The following is a 13,177-nucleotide window of genomic DNA, read 5'->3' on the forward strand; positions in this document are numbered from 1 at the left end:
AGAAAAGAGAGTGAGCAAAAAGCAAAAAAATCAGACACCTTGAAGAGCACTAAAATATTGTCATTGCTGCCTCCATAATGGCCATAATTCACTATTAACATGCTCATGGGTATTACCCTTACACCTTTGAGTAGGGTCTTAGTGCCTGTCATTACTTGCCACTAATGCTGGATCCATTTAGCACACACTCTACTTTTCATCTTTTCCCATATGTCTGACCGGATATAGAGCTTCAATGACCTGGTTTCTCTTTGGATTTCAGATAAATTCACAGTAATTTGAAGAATTTATGTATCTTCATTATATGTTTTAATACAAAAGCTGGTTGAAATGGAGAGAGAGACAAATGGCCATATCTAGGCCCTTATGTTAACATTTCCCTGGTCCAAATTCCTTTTAGTGGTGACATCTCTTGCTATTGTTCAGCACAGACCAAGGACTAGCAACCAAATGCATATATTATAATCTGAGCAGAAATAAGTTATTTTCCTGTGCAGTCTTCCTATCATTTTCTCTGCGTACAGTTACCATGGCTCTTTTCCACTTTTCCAAAAGAAAATGTCTTTTCATTTCAATCTGTGAAGAGTTTTCAAAGCTGACTGTAACTTGGGGTACTTAACTGAGAAGGTGTCTCGAAATGATCAGGAATGCAAAAAATCAGGGACTAGAAAGCGATAGAAGTCACACCTTGGAAGTAGTTGTGGTTGGAACCAAGATTACTTTATGCCTTGTGCCAAAATGGCAAGAAGAGTTTGAAGAGGTTACTTACAAGCAACCAAAACTAAAGATTGTAACTTGTACCTAAAAAGCCACATGCAAAGAAATTATTCAAAACCTTATAAAAGAATATTTCTGCATATTTGTGTGGATATTTAGGACTTGAAAAGGCCTCCTGAATTGTTAAATACACTTTTTTGCTATCCCAGACAACTGTGTCAGGCAATCCACGCCAGCGACATTTCAAGGTTCACTTCCAGAGTGGGTCTCTGCTGAAAGCCATGCTGCTCCAACACCACCTGACCCCTGACAGCAGCAATCCTCTGCTGGAATTAATGACACCTTCTCATTCCTCAGGCAGAATTGTATCTGCACCCAAAGAATGAAGGGATTTCTTTGAATTTGCAAGTGAACCTGGCAACAGGAAGGCGCACAGCCCAGCACCTGCCCCTCCTGCCGATGCGTTCTGCACTGAGTGAGTCAGTTAAGCTGACTCAAGGCTGCTGGTACCTTGTCGAAGAAACACAGGTGCACACTGCCTTCTGTAAATCCTCACTTTAGCGGCGAGTTCACATGATTCCTCAACAGTTCCCGAACTGACAGGCCCAGATGGCAACATCTTAGGGCTGGGAGAACTGCCTGAGGGCGTCTTGCAAACATTTAGATCCAAACATGTGGAAAAATAACTTGCAAAGCAGTTCACACGTGGAGACGTCTGAACTGCTAGTCACCCACTGGAAGACAAGCAGTGGGATTTGCCATCCGTGTCACCCACACAACCCTACAGAAATTGTATGTTGCTCAAAGATGAGCAGAGGTCAAAATTAGATGACAGTCTGCCCAAGGAGTCCATGTGTGGAGAAAGGCTCTTGGAAGTCATTTGACATTCCATATTGTAGCTGCTCTAAATTTTGTGTGAGAACAAGCCAGCAATTTGATCCTTTTGTAATTTCCCAGGGCAGCCTTGAGGGAAAAGCCAGAAATAAAAAAGTATTGGTTAATCAACACTTTCAAAAGAACACCAGTTCTTCCAGCCTGAAAGGAAGGTGCACTGGGAAAACTTGAAAAGAGAGAACATTTATATAAAAAGCCCAGCCTAGAATCTGTTTACTCTTCTAGTGATTTGCTCAATTCCCCATGCTAATACAACTCTTAAGTCCTGCTTAAATGATACCTTCCTACTTGCCTATTTTCCTTCCTCCTCAGGCCCTCATTCTTCTGTTCCCCACATGCCATTTCATTGCTATTTGATTGTATGTTATCATGAAGGGCTCTACACCCTCCGGAAAGCTTTAGAAAAATAGAATTCGACGTTTCTTTTTCCATACTGGGGCTTCTCGAGTCATTAACTGAATCAGCTCAGGCTGTGTGGGTGTCTGTGGGAATTGAAGCTGGTGGTCTCAGTTCAGTTCCTAGTGGAGATGATTTAGAGTCTAGCCTGCCACAGAACCTAGCCTGCTGTTTGTCATCAGTTAGGTTCCTCTGGGACAAGTCCCAGCAATACAGTGACAAGTAGAGCAGGCCACAGAAGGCAACTCCCTCCAAAAGTGGTCCCCAGAAAAGCCCTGCAAGCTGGTGGGCAGAATGGGAGAAACATACATGGCTCTTTTTTGTGGAAAGCTGCTTCCTTAAAGTGCAGATTTCAGGAACAACTTACCTTGCATTTTAAAAGGGAAAAAATATTCTGGAGAAAGGTAGACAAGAAAGTTAGGGGAAAACTGTAATTAAATATGAGGAATTATTTCTCCTTAGTGAAAGGCCATTTTTAAAGCCTGTGTGCCAAATGATAGCTGTGAGCACCTAGCCAGTCCTGGCCAAAAAATGATATTAGCAATGATTTTGGAAACAGCCAGATGCCAAGAAAGGCTGTTATCTGTTGGATCTGAGAGCACTGCCAGCTAAAAAGCTAATTTATGGGACCTGAAAAAAGAAAGATAAAATTCTAATCAGACAAGGGCTGATTTAATACCATGTTTGTATGAACTCACATGGAGGGAGAGCAGGAGAAAATTAGTATTTCCAGAGATTAAAGAATTTCAGTGTACATCTGTTTTAAAATAGTAGCAGGGGTGGGAGGGATCGTGCCAGGGTGGATGAGAGGGGCAGGAGAGCAGACAAGGTTCTCTGGTGTCCCACCACAGACATAGACATGCCTCTTGCAGGAAAGCTCTCCAAACCTGCCCAAGACAGCTCACCTCTCCAAAGCTGGGCTCAGCATGTCGTGTGGCCTGGACATACTTCCCACCATCACAAGTGCTCAATGCCAGCTCTCCTGCATGGGCTTTCCAGCAGCACCACCTCTGGCAGAGACCTCTGCAGCAAGCCAAGAGCTATTGCTTTGGAGAGAACACCCAGCCCTGATTGCTGGAACCTGGACACATTCTTCCAAGGCAAATGACAACTGTCAAGAAAAAAAATCGCTGTTTCTTTCCAGCCTGGCTTTGTCTGGTTTATGTCCAGGTACCAGGTGCTGCCTCCTGCCAGGTTGCTGAGGGGAGCTCAATCACCCAGGGGCAGAGCTCTATCATCTGGCATTTCTCTCTACACACAGGCATTTGCAGATTATCTGTGGTGTCTCTTGGAGTCTTTCTGGCTGAACAAAATGAGCCTCTCAGCAGGAGAGGCTTTCCCAAACAATATATCAAACTTGCAGTAATTTCCACATCTTATTATTGCCTGCCTAGAGCCACTCTGGCACTGGATAGCCTGGGCTGGAGAGCGCCCAGGATGTGCTCCCACCATTCCTGTGCTCCTGCTCCCCACTTTCTGCAGGGGTCCACAAGCTCTGGGGCTGAAAGCAATGCACCAGGTGATGGGTGCTTTGTGAGCTCTGCTCCCTACAGTCTTTCATTCCCAGTAATATCTGTGGCTGTGCCTGCTGGGACAAAAAAAGCAGAGTGTGTAGGAGGAAGAAAAACAAATTGCTGGTTTTGGGGAAATAAGCAGCACATGGTTGTTTCCCCACTGTGGAAAGGACTCGAGGGCAGCCAGCTACATGCTCACCCCTCTCTCCTGCTGCTACAACACCTCTTTTGGCCAGTGCTGTCCTGCCCAGTGAGGGAGCGTAGGAGGTACACTGCTGCTCTGCTGCTAAACAAGTGCCCATGAGGGTCTGAAGCATTAAATGCAGCCAAAGCTAGGAAAACGGGGTCAGAAATTGACATTTCCCAGCCTTGGCATAACGAGACAGAGCCCCGGCTCTGCTCTCATCCTTGCTTTTCTCTCTTTGCTCATTCCCAGTCCTTTTCTCTCCACAGCAGTAGTGTGACTCCAACACACATCATTTTGTTTTGACACAGCAGAGCAGCCGCCGTGGCCTCGCCTTGACACCGCTCTGCTTGGCGGCGGCGCAGCGCTGCTCCTCTGCCTGGGAGCCCCGGGGGCTGGGGGTGACACCTCCCACCCTCGGCAAATGGAGAAGCACTTCTCAAAGCAGCAGCACAGGCTCCGAGCAGAAACACTCCCTCTGAATCCCCCATTGCTCTATTTCCAGCTGAAAATCCACCTCACTTCTCTCTTTCCCACTCCTGCAGAAACACAGGACTACTTTAGTTTACAGAAGGGATAAATCCCTGCCAAATTTCAAATTAAAACAGTGCTTTGGCTACAGCTGAGCATTAAGGAAAGCAAACAAGCTGCCACTCCCTGGTCCAGCCTCCCTCTGCAGTGCAGGAACTGCTGGACATTATTCTCAGATTGCCTTGGGGCTGCCCTGGCGGTGGCCAACTGTGCACACCTCAGTCCAGCACAGAACCATTGTCAAACTGGGGGCACAGATGATCTCTTCCAATCTGTGGGCTTCCCATATGAAGACAAGGTGGGAAAGTATGGCTGGGCAGCTGAAGACCCCCCACCAAAAGCACTTGGAGACATGGAGCTAGGCTCGGCGTTTGGTGTGGAGGTGGCCATGAGCAGGCAGCTATTTCCAGCCCTGGTGCTGCCCTCCAACATGTGGCACCTGGCCCTGCTACACACATGGCAGATGGCCAAGGTGGCTTCCCAAAATTAGTACCCTGCCAAACCCTCCCCGCAGCAGACACATCCCCTGTTGCTGCCTGACCCCTTCTCCAGCCCTGCTTCTGCACCTCTCCTCAGCAGCGGCACCAGGCCAAGGAAGCAGTGGTGGTGGCACAGTGCGTACGGCGTGACTGTGGCATTACATGGCATAATCCTCTCCCTCTCCCACCCCTGGACAGCCCGGGTAAGGAGCTGACATGAGGTTCTGTGCTCCATGCTGAGCTCACCTACCCCAAACCGAGCAGCTCCTCAGCACAAGGGCGGCACTGAACCCCGCTGCCACCACGGGAGGGCTCGGAGCTGGGGGAGAAGCTGGCAGCTCTGTGGCATCCTGGTATGTTTATCACCCTCCCCGTTGTTGCTGTTTGTTTTTACAGTGCAGTGGCTAACGACACGATTCCTCAAACTGGCAGTCACGCCTGCAGTCTCTGCTAAGAGCCGCCAAAGCCACTGATGGAGGAGCTGTGGCGGAAAGCCAAGCGGCTGTCCAAGCTCGCCTCGGGGCCTCGCCTGCTGTCTGCACGCCTCACTCTGCCACCCTGACACGGGCTAAGTGGGGGCTGGCCCCGGTAAAGTCAGTAGGTTTTCGCAGGGTTTCTAGAGGGACAAAAATCCAGGCACACCCCATGCACAGCCTGGTTTCTACCTTGTTCCCTTGCACGCGGCAGCAGAGGCGTTTCCACCAGGCCAGGAAAAGCCCAACCTCACCCCCGCAGCCCGGGGGCAAGCAGCTCTGGGGACCCTGTGCCAAGTGGCATCCTGCAGGTGCCTGCCCTGGCAGGAGGCTGACCCAGCTGTGTGGCCGGTCCCTCGGCTGGTGAAGGAGCTGTGCAGCCTGCTCCTGCCCGGTCAGCCATCTCAGGCACGCTGGCATTGCCAAGCACAGCACGACAGCATGCCCGTCCCACGGCGCCTTTGCTTCGCCAGGTCAGTGCTCCCTCTCTCACATCCCTGTTAGGCACTGGCTTTGCCCCAGTGCTTACAGAGAGTGCCCATGAACCCCCTTCTGCTCCTTCAGCACAACACCAACTGCAGAGATAAGATAAAAAGATTGACACCATCACAGCACATACCACCAGGGAGCCACGCCCAAAACCTCCCCGTGACACACAGGACACAATGCTGCTCCCTGAAAAATAGAGCCCCCACTGCTCCCCCAGAAAGCTTTCCTCTTTTTTTTTTTAAGTAGACACTTAAATGCCTGAAGTTACTGGCAGAAGAGTTTGCATCAAAATCACACTAAGCTGTATTTATTTCCTTAAACAAAGCATGCTAATTTTAGCTGCTTTCTTCCCTAGGATGTGCTGCAGCCTGAGCAGCACCCAACTCTCCGGCCAATCTGTCTGTGGCGCACGTACGGAATAATTAATCCTGAACGATTTCTCCCTTTTCGTCTGTTTACTTAACAGAATTTTTTTCTTCCTTGTTAGGAAGCCATCAGTCAGTCTCTCCCTCCCTGTTTTTCACATGTGCATATTTGTTTTGAATTTTGCTTGAACAGTCGCTGAAGTGTACAAAATGCAAATTACAAGTGTAATTTGCTTTGCTGTACAATTACAGAAAAAAAACCCCTCTCCCAAAAAAGCAGCATGGGTCCTCAGCTTTGCTTGTGTTTGAATAGCCAGTATGAGGGATCACATTTTAATTATTTTTTTGTTGATGGCCTGAATTCCTAGTAAAGTCAGGAAATTTCATTGCAAAGCTGAGCTTTATGCCAGGGTAAAGAATACGAGAGAAGGAAAATAAAGAGGGAAGGATAAACCTCTCAAACTTGCAGCAAAATATATTTCACATGAAATGTGATGCTGCTGACTCTGCTGAAAGGGTGAAGGGTACACTTAGGGAAGATGGAAAGCAGAACTGCTGCAGCAGAGGTCCCTGTAACAAGCTGGGAAGATTCAGGTGGAGGGAAAGCAGAGGACATACACGTGTCCAAACACTTGTGTACAGGTCCCCTGCACAGTCTGACATGCAGAAACAGGGATTGCACAGAAGAGGAAAGGAAAGCATTGCTGTTTTCATTATTAATTTTGCTAATGGCTTACCCGGTTTTTGCTGAGCTCAGGGACAGAGCATGTGGCTCAGCTGAGCTGGCAGCCAGGCCAGCCCCAGGGGCCCTGCAAAGTCGGATGTCCTGTCTCCAGGGGCCCCAGCTGGAGAAATTCTCTGTAATCACACTGAGCAATTTAGCACTTAGGCAACGCTGGTGAAATCCCCAAACAATCCCAAGAGTCAGTCCAGCCTCCCAAAACTCCCATAAGGACTGGTACAAATGTAATGGATCTAAAAGCTGCTATTAATGGCCCAATCCTGAGTGCAGCAAGGCAGGGAGCCCACAGCATCTGGGCTGCTGGGAGCTGGGTCTGCAGCAGGAACTGGAGCTTCACTTGGCTAAAAGCAATGGCCCTGATGCTCCAAAGAGTTTTGGAACTCTGCTTTGCTTCAACCAACAGCATTCTCATTAGCAAAGAAAGAAAAACCCCAGATATTTGTATAAAAATATCATCATTTTATTACATTCCACACAATACATCTTCAAAGAATTTCAAATTTCCACAAGATATTTTTCACACACAGGCAACTGGGCAATGCTGGGGATGTCAGGGCTCAAGGAGCAGGGGAGAACTGGGAGTAAAAATCTTGAAGTGACCTTCTGTTTTGTCTTTGGTGATTTTGGTTTAAAAGACAGGGTGCCACATTCTCCTCTCTGACACACCAATGCACACTTGCTAAGTCTGTGAGGGTGAACCTGGTCAAAGTGAAATCGTCTGAACAAGGGAGACTGAACTGACTTTGGAAATGGGACAATATCATCTGCTGACATGGCTTGGGCTAACCTGAAAGTAAACCCATGCCAGCATTTCACATCTGTTTTAATTTGCAGCTGACTGAGGGGGATAGGAATCCACATCCCAAACCAGATGCACTGCAGCACCAGTGCTGTGTGATGAGGAGGCTCATGGGGAAAGCACCCTCGCCCTGGAAGCCCCTCTCCAGGGACCTTTCAATGGCACTGCCTTCCAGGTGGCAGGAGCTCCCCGGGTCCATTCTGGCCCCTTGGGACAGGCAGGTCCCTGCTGCTCTCAAAAATTTTGTGGGAGCCAGGCCCAGGTGAAGAAGTGCTACGAGCACCATGCCTAATGTGCTCACATGGCACATCCCCCTGGGCTTTTCTGCACTCCTTGCTTGTTTCAGACACTTGCTGCTGCAGCTGAGAGGATTCCACTGAAATCTGCTGTGAAACCAGAGTGGGGAACTGAAACTGGCTGCATGAATTAAGGCAAGGAGGGGGTTAAAGTGACACCCCCATTGACAGACATCCCCTGGGAATAGGGTTATGCTGCAACAGGGGCCAATACCACTTCAGCACAGTTTGTATTTTTCCTTTTTTTTTCCCAGACCAAAAGGTAGCTCAAGACTGCAGGGAAGTTAACAGAGCTGCTCATCTTGATTCATTTTATGCAATATTAATGGGCAAAGGAGGGATGGGCACTAGCAAGTTTAGAAGGGGGGAGGGAATCTGATCACTCATCACAGATGGACACAAACAAGATGGAGAACCTTGCTCACTGGAGGTACTTTTTTTTGCCTGCAAACAGATTAGGGTTAAAAATTCAAACCACTTTTGCATGTCATCATTCAGTAATTTATATAAGGCATTTCCACTACAATACACTGGGCCATTCAACAGTCGGAGGCGTGTGGAGGCTCCTCCTTGCCTCCCCAGTTAAAGCAGCAGCAATAGCTGGGCCCCCCAGGCGCACTGGCTGGGCTTGGCTTGCTAGATGTTACTGGTGCTCTAAGAAGCAGAACATTAGCAAACGCAGAACTGACATTCTAGAAAGTCAACGGGCAATTTTTATGATTCAGCAGCTATGGATTGTGCAGAAGGAAAAAAACTCAAACCCAGAAAGGGAACTATACTTGTCCCTTGAACATTTCTAGCAGAAAGACAAGGAGGAGCCCTCTCCCCCTTCCCCATGTAAAAGCAAAACCATCAGCACCCAGAATGAGGATACTTATTAAATAAATAAACCTTCAATTCTCAAGAAACTACAGTATTTAGCATCCACTAAGACCTGCTGAAGTCTACGTGTTACCCTAAGGCTGGCTTTAACAGATACAAACAAAACATTCATTATGAGCTTCTCTGATATAAGGCAACTTTAAATAGATTCACTTGCAGGTGGGGGAAGAGGAGGGCTTCCCCTCCCTCTTCCAAACAATGGCTGTGTTATCATGTTGGCTGCAGAAAGAATAAAATGGAGAGATCTTGCTTTTTGAATGTCTACAGACCTCTCTGGATTCTTCTAGCCATCTGAGGTGGACATTCCTACTGTCCAGCCTGGCCTTTTCTCAATTTGCACCCACGACATTAACACTATCAAACAAGAAACCCAGCCAAAGCTAGATAAGGCAACAAAAAAGCATTGCTCTCTTCCCCAAGTAAACAAATCAGGGCATTCACCATAAACACGTCCCAGACCTTCCAGAGAGGAGGTGGGAAGGAGGGAAAATTAACAACAACAACAAAAACAAAAATAAAAGCATTCCCTGTGCAAGTAGAAGCAACAACAAGCAAATTAAAAAGGGGCTGTTTCTAAATATACATTCAGTCAGTCAGACACACACAGTCCCATGCACACACACACACACATAGGTTTAGCACATGCACACGAGCCTCACACACAAGCTTCCAGGCTCACCATCAGGTTCCCTTGCAGGTTGCCTACTGGGAGGAGAAAAAAAAACCCCAAAACCCAAAGAAGCTGACCAACCAAAAAAAAAGAAAAAAAAAAAAAGAAACCAAACAAAAGAAAAACCAACAAAAAACCCAACTCCCCAAACAAACACAACAGAACAAAATAAACCCCCACCTGACACCCCAAGTATCCTTGAAAAGTAATAGAAAGGGAGTGTTCACTTTTGAAGTGAAGGGGCGGTGTGTCTCTTCTGGCGATCCAAGATGCAGCATTAGTTTAGAGTTTGTAAAAGATTTGGGGAGGGCTGGGGTACGAAGAAGGGATGGAGATATCTAAGAGTTCACACGTATGCTAGGTAAGGAAAAAAGTGCAAAACTGAGGCAACTTATTTGAAGTCTTAGTTTCTGTCTGTCTGTCTGTTTTGTGTTTTGTTTGCTTTCTCGTTCCTGTTCGGCTCTCAGCAGCGCAAGCTGGGGTCTTGCTCTAGTTTTATGGTTAGGGTGGGCTCCACGGCCACAGGGGCCCCGTTGGCATAGTGGGAGGTTTTGTAGGTGATGGAGTGATCACTCTTCTTGGCCGCATAGCGGAACCGGTGGTAGTGGAGCACAAGGGCCAGCGCGACGGAGACCAGCACCACAACAGCACCTCCGGCGGCAATAACGTAATACCAGTAGGCTGGGATGGGCTGCACTGACACCGTGTCCACTGTGGGCTCGGTCCCTGGCAGGAGGGTTGCCCCTGGGGAGGAGACACAGAACAGGGTTGCTAGGTGGGAGGCATGCAGACGCACAAAAAGAAACACACATGCTTTCAAGAGTACAGCACGGAGCAACACGAGGTCCCACGGCCGCCTCCACATACAGGGCGTGCTCCTAGGGGAGGGCACAGCCTGGCACTTGCTGAGCCCACATTTTCAAGGGCCTTTCCCTTCCCTTTTAATTAATCAGGCTGCCTGGAACGCAATACAAATTCCATATGCGCTATTATTACTGTTATTTCTGGCATCAATTAATGTTTTTTTCCCTTCTTTATTTTGGCCATCTCCAGATCAGCCACCTGGTTTTGTCTCCACATGGCAGATGTTGTCAAGTAGTGACAAAACACATCACGTTTGTAATTGGCAGAAAAGCATAATCTCAGATGGCCGAGGAAGTTACCACAGGAGACTGGGAAAGAAATTAACAGGGAGAAAGATTTGTCATTTTTACTGAAAAGACAGGGAAGAAATTCTCTGTCTGAAAGTGCTCTGCACACAGGTCTAGTCTCACTAGGTGCCCCATTCACAGACCTACACAGATTTCCTTACTATTTCTTGAAACGAGAAGGGATGGTCATAATTATTTACAAGGCATGGGCTGCAAAATCCAACCCAATATTCAGGCAAGGAACTCATGCTCTCTGCAGCTTCAGCAAGCCAGGACTATGAATTCATGCTCATAAAGCAACACGCCTCGGGAGGGCTGGAAAAGCACCTGGCTCCCTAGAACTCACGGGCAGGCAGTGCCCAGAACTCAGCCCAGTGACGGCCAACCCTCCGTGCTCTTGCAGCTGTGGTGTGATGCAGGGCACGGCTGCTGGGTGCTGTCCCTGGCCAGGCACACAGGGACAGCCTGCACACATCTGTGCCCAGGGAGGGCCCGCTCTGTGCCACCGCTCCTGCACACGCTGCTCCCGCCCCGCCAGCAGCGCTCGCGGGGCCGAGCTGCAAATAACTAGGGAGGGATGTATTTTTGCACCACGTTTATTTACTGTTACTTCAAGGGGGCTGGAGTCCCCAGGGAAATTCTCAGGAGGGTTTGCTCTGCTGCTGGACACCCTGACCCCCCTCCTGTGCTCACCCTGTCCTCCTGCCCCTGGCTGGCTAGTGGGGGGCAGCCCCCTGGCTCGGTGCTGGCTAGCAGAACTTTGGAAGCTCCTGGGTTTGGTGTCAGCACATTGTTGAGCTCTGTGCTAACCAAACTCCAGCTTGGTTTCCTGAGCATGCTTCGAAGATGCCAAGGGGAAAATACAAAACAGTGCAGGATGCACTCAGCTTTGCCAGCAGCAAGGGCATCTTGTAGCACAGCCTTTGCCCTCCCCTACAAATGCTATCTAACAGCAGAGTCACTGGCTGGAAATTTGGGTTGGCAACGGCTTTGATGCTAGTGGCACAGGAGATGAGGCAAAACTATGGTTCCTCTGCCACTCACAAGGCTTTTCTCCTGTCCCTATTCCTCAAAAACTGGGCACAGGGACTAAAACCAAGAATGAACAGTGCATCCAGATGAATAGCTACAACAACAATAAAAACCACCTCAAAAGCTAGGAAAAAACCACACAAACAAAATAAATCCTGCTTTTATAGAGCAGGAGGCTGGGAACCACCCACATATTTGTCATTGTAGGCAAGAAACTCTGATGTCTCAGGAGAAGCCTAACTGCCAGATATGCTGCTCTCAACCTGTCTCACCCCAGCTGCCCCTCGCCATCAGGAGTGGGGGTGGCCCTGTCCCTCCTGCCCCCCAACAGTGCCTGCAGAAGGGGCACACAGGCTGGGTTGTGTGTTGAGGATGGCAAAGGTAGGGAGCAGGCAGCCCTCTGACCTCCTTCCCTAACTCCACTGGCCATGCTGGTTTGGGGAATGAAAGCAGCACATCCCTATGCCTCAGACTGCCTGCATGGGGGTGGCAGTGTGGGACATCCCACAGGGGCTGCTGCCAGCTCCCTGTGAGGCTGAGCGTGTTCAATGCTGCCTTGAGCCTCACTGATAACCCCCCACTGTCTCCCTCCACAGATCCAGCTGGCTGAGCTGGCCCAGACCCAAATGTGACCCACTGCCATCCCCAATGGATCAGCAACACCTCTCCTGTGCCTGACAGCATGGGGGTGCTGGGCTGACCCCCAGGGAAATCGTGGGGCTGCTTGCTGTATAGAGGCCACTTGTGTTTACACATGGTGATAGTCTCTGCTTACATAGCACCTTGTTTCAGTGAGACATTTACAAACAAACAGCCTCTCACACCACTGATGTGCACCAGGTCCCATGGTGGAAGCTGGGATGGCGAGAGAGGCAGGTGTCAGGGGTGACAACAGCTCCTGAGTCTCATGAGAGCGGGACGAAGGCTCCTCCTGATGGCTGTACATTGCCCAGTGGAAGGCTGAGTGTACAAAGGGTGGGTCTGGCCAGAGAGCAGCATGTGCCATAGTGCCCAGCCTGCAGCCCTTGCCCTTTCCCTGTGCATCTCTGCCCTCTGCTTGCCTGGGGATAAAGGGAAGCAGTATGATGTACTGCAGATCATCCTGCTTGTGGGAAAGATCCCTTGGGAGCTCAAGCTGGCTGTAGCTTCAGGACAGCCCCTGCTTGGCCCTGACCCACTCCAGATGTCCCAGCCAGGTCTTCAAGTGTGAGGGGTGGTGCAGAGCCCTTCCTCAACCCCCGTTTCCGCACCTCATGGTCCTGCTGAGGAGATAGCAGAAGTCTGGAGAGTTCATTTAGCAACTGAAGTCATTAAGGAATCACACTCAGTTGTCTCTAAGCCCTAATGAAGCCAATTCCCAACATTAATGATTGTTCTTCCTTACATTGCCAGACACTAAATATAGCTGCCCATCCACTCAGCACACAGAGCTGATGTTATCTGCTCTGTTTTTACCGGCCCTGCTGCTCTCTGGAAGTTTTCTGTTATATCAGTGGAAAAGTTCACTGCTCAGGGAGATGGAAAAAAAATATCCATCTTCTTAACTTAATAATTTTTCCACTC

At 49.0% G+C, this 13,177-nt stretch overlaps 1 protein-coding gene across 10 annotated transcripts in view; it reads right to left on the minus strand.

The window, feature by feature from the left end:
- NRP2 (neuropilin 2) overlaps nucleotides 1-13,177 on the minus strand; it is an 89,077-nt gene that overhangs the window by 4,400 nt on the left and 71,500 nt on the right. For 3 of the 10 annotated variants that reach the window (XM_064434181.1, XM_064434178.1, XM_064434179.1), the window contains exon 16: nucleotides 7,223-10,175. The exons of the other annotated variants lie outside the window; for them this stretch is intronic. In XM_064434181.1, the coding sequence (XP_064290251.1) occupies nucleotides 9,895-10,175 (281 nt within the window). In that variant the 3' untranslated portion in view covers nucleotides 7,223-9,894. Of the gene's footprint in view, nucleotides 1-7,222; nucleotides 10,176-13,177 lie in introns of those variants that run through there. 10 annotated transcript variants of the gene reach the window in all.

Source organism: Passer domesticus, chromosome 10 (genome assembly GCF_036417665.1).
Source record: "Passer domesticus isolate bPasDom1 chromosome 10, bPasDom1.hap1, whole genome shotgun sequence".
NCBI classification, from domain to species: domain Eukaryota; kingdom Metazoa; phylum Chordata; class Aves; order Passeriformes; family Passeridae; genus Passer; species Passer domesticus.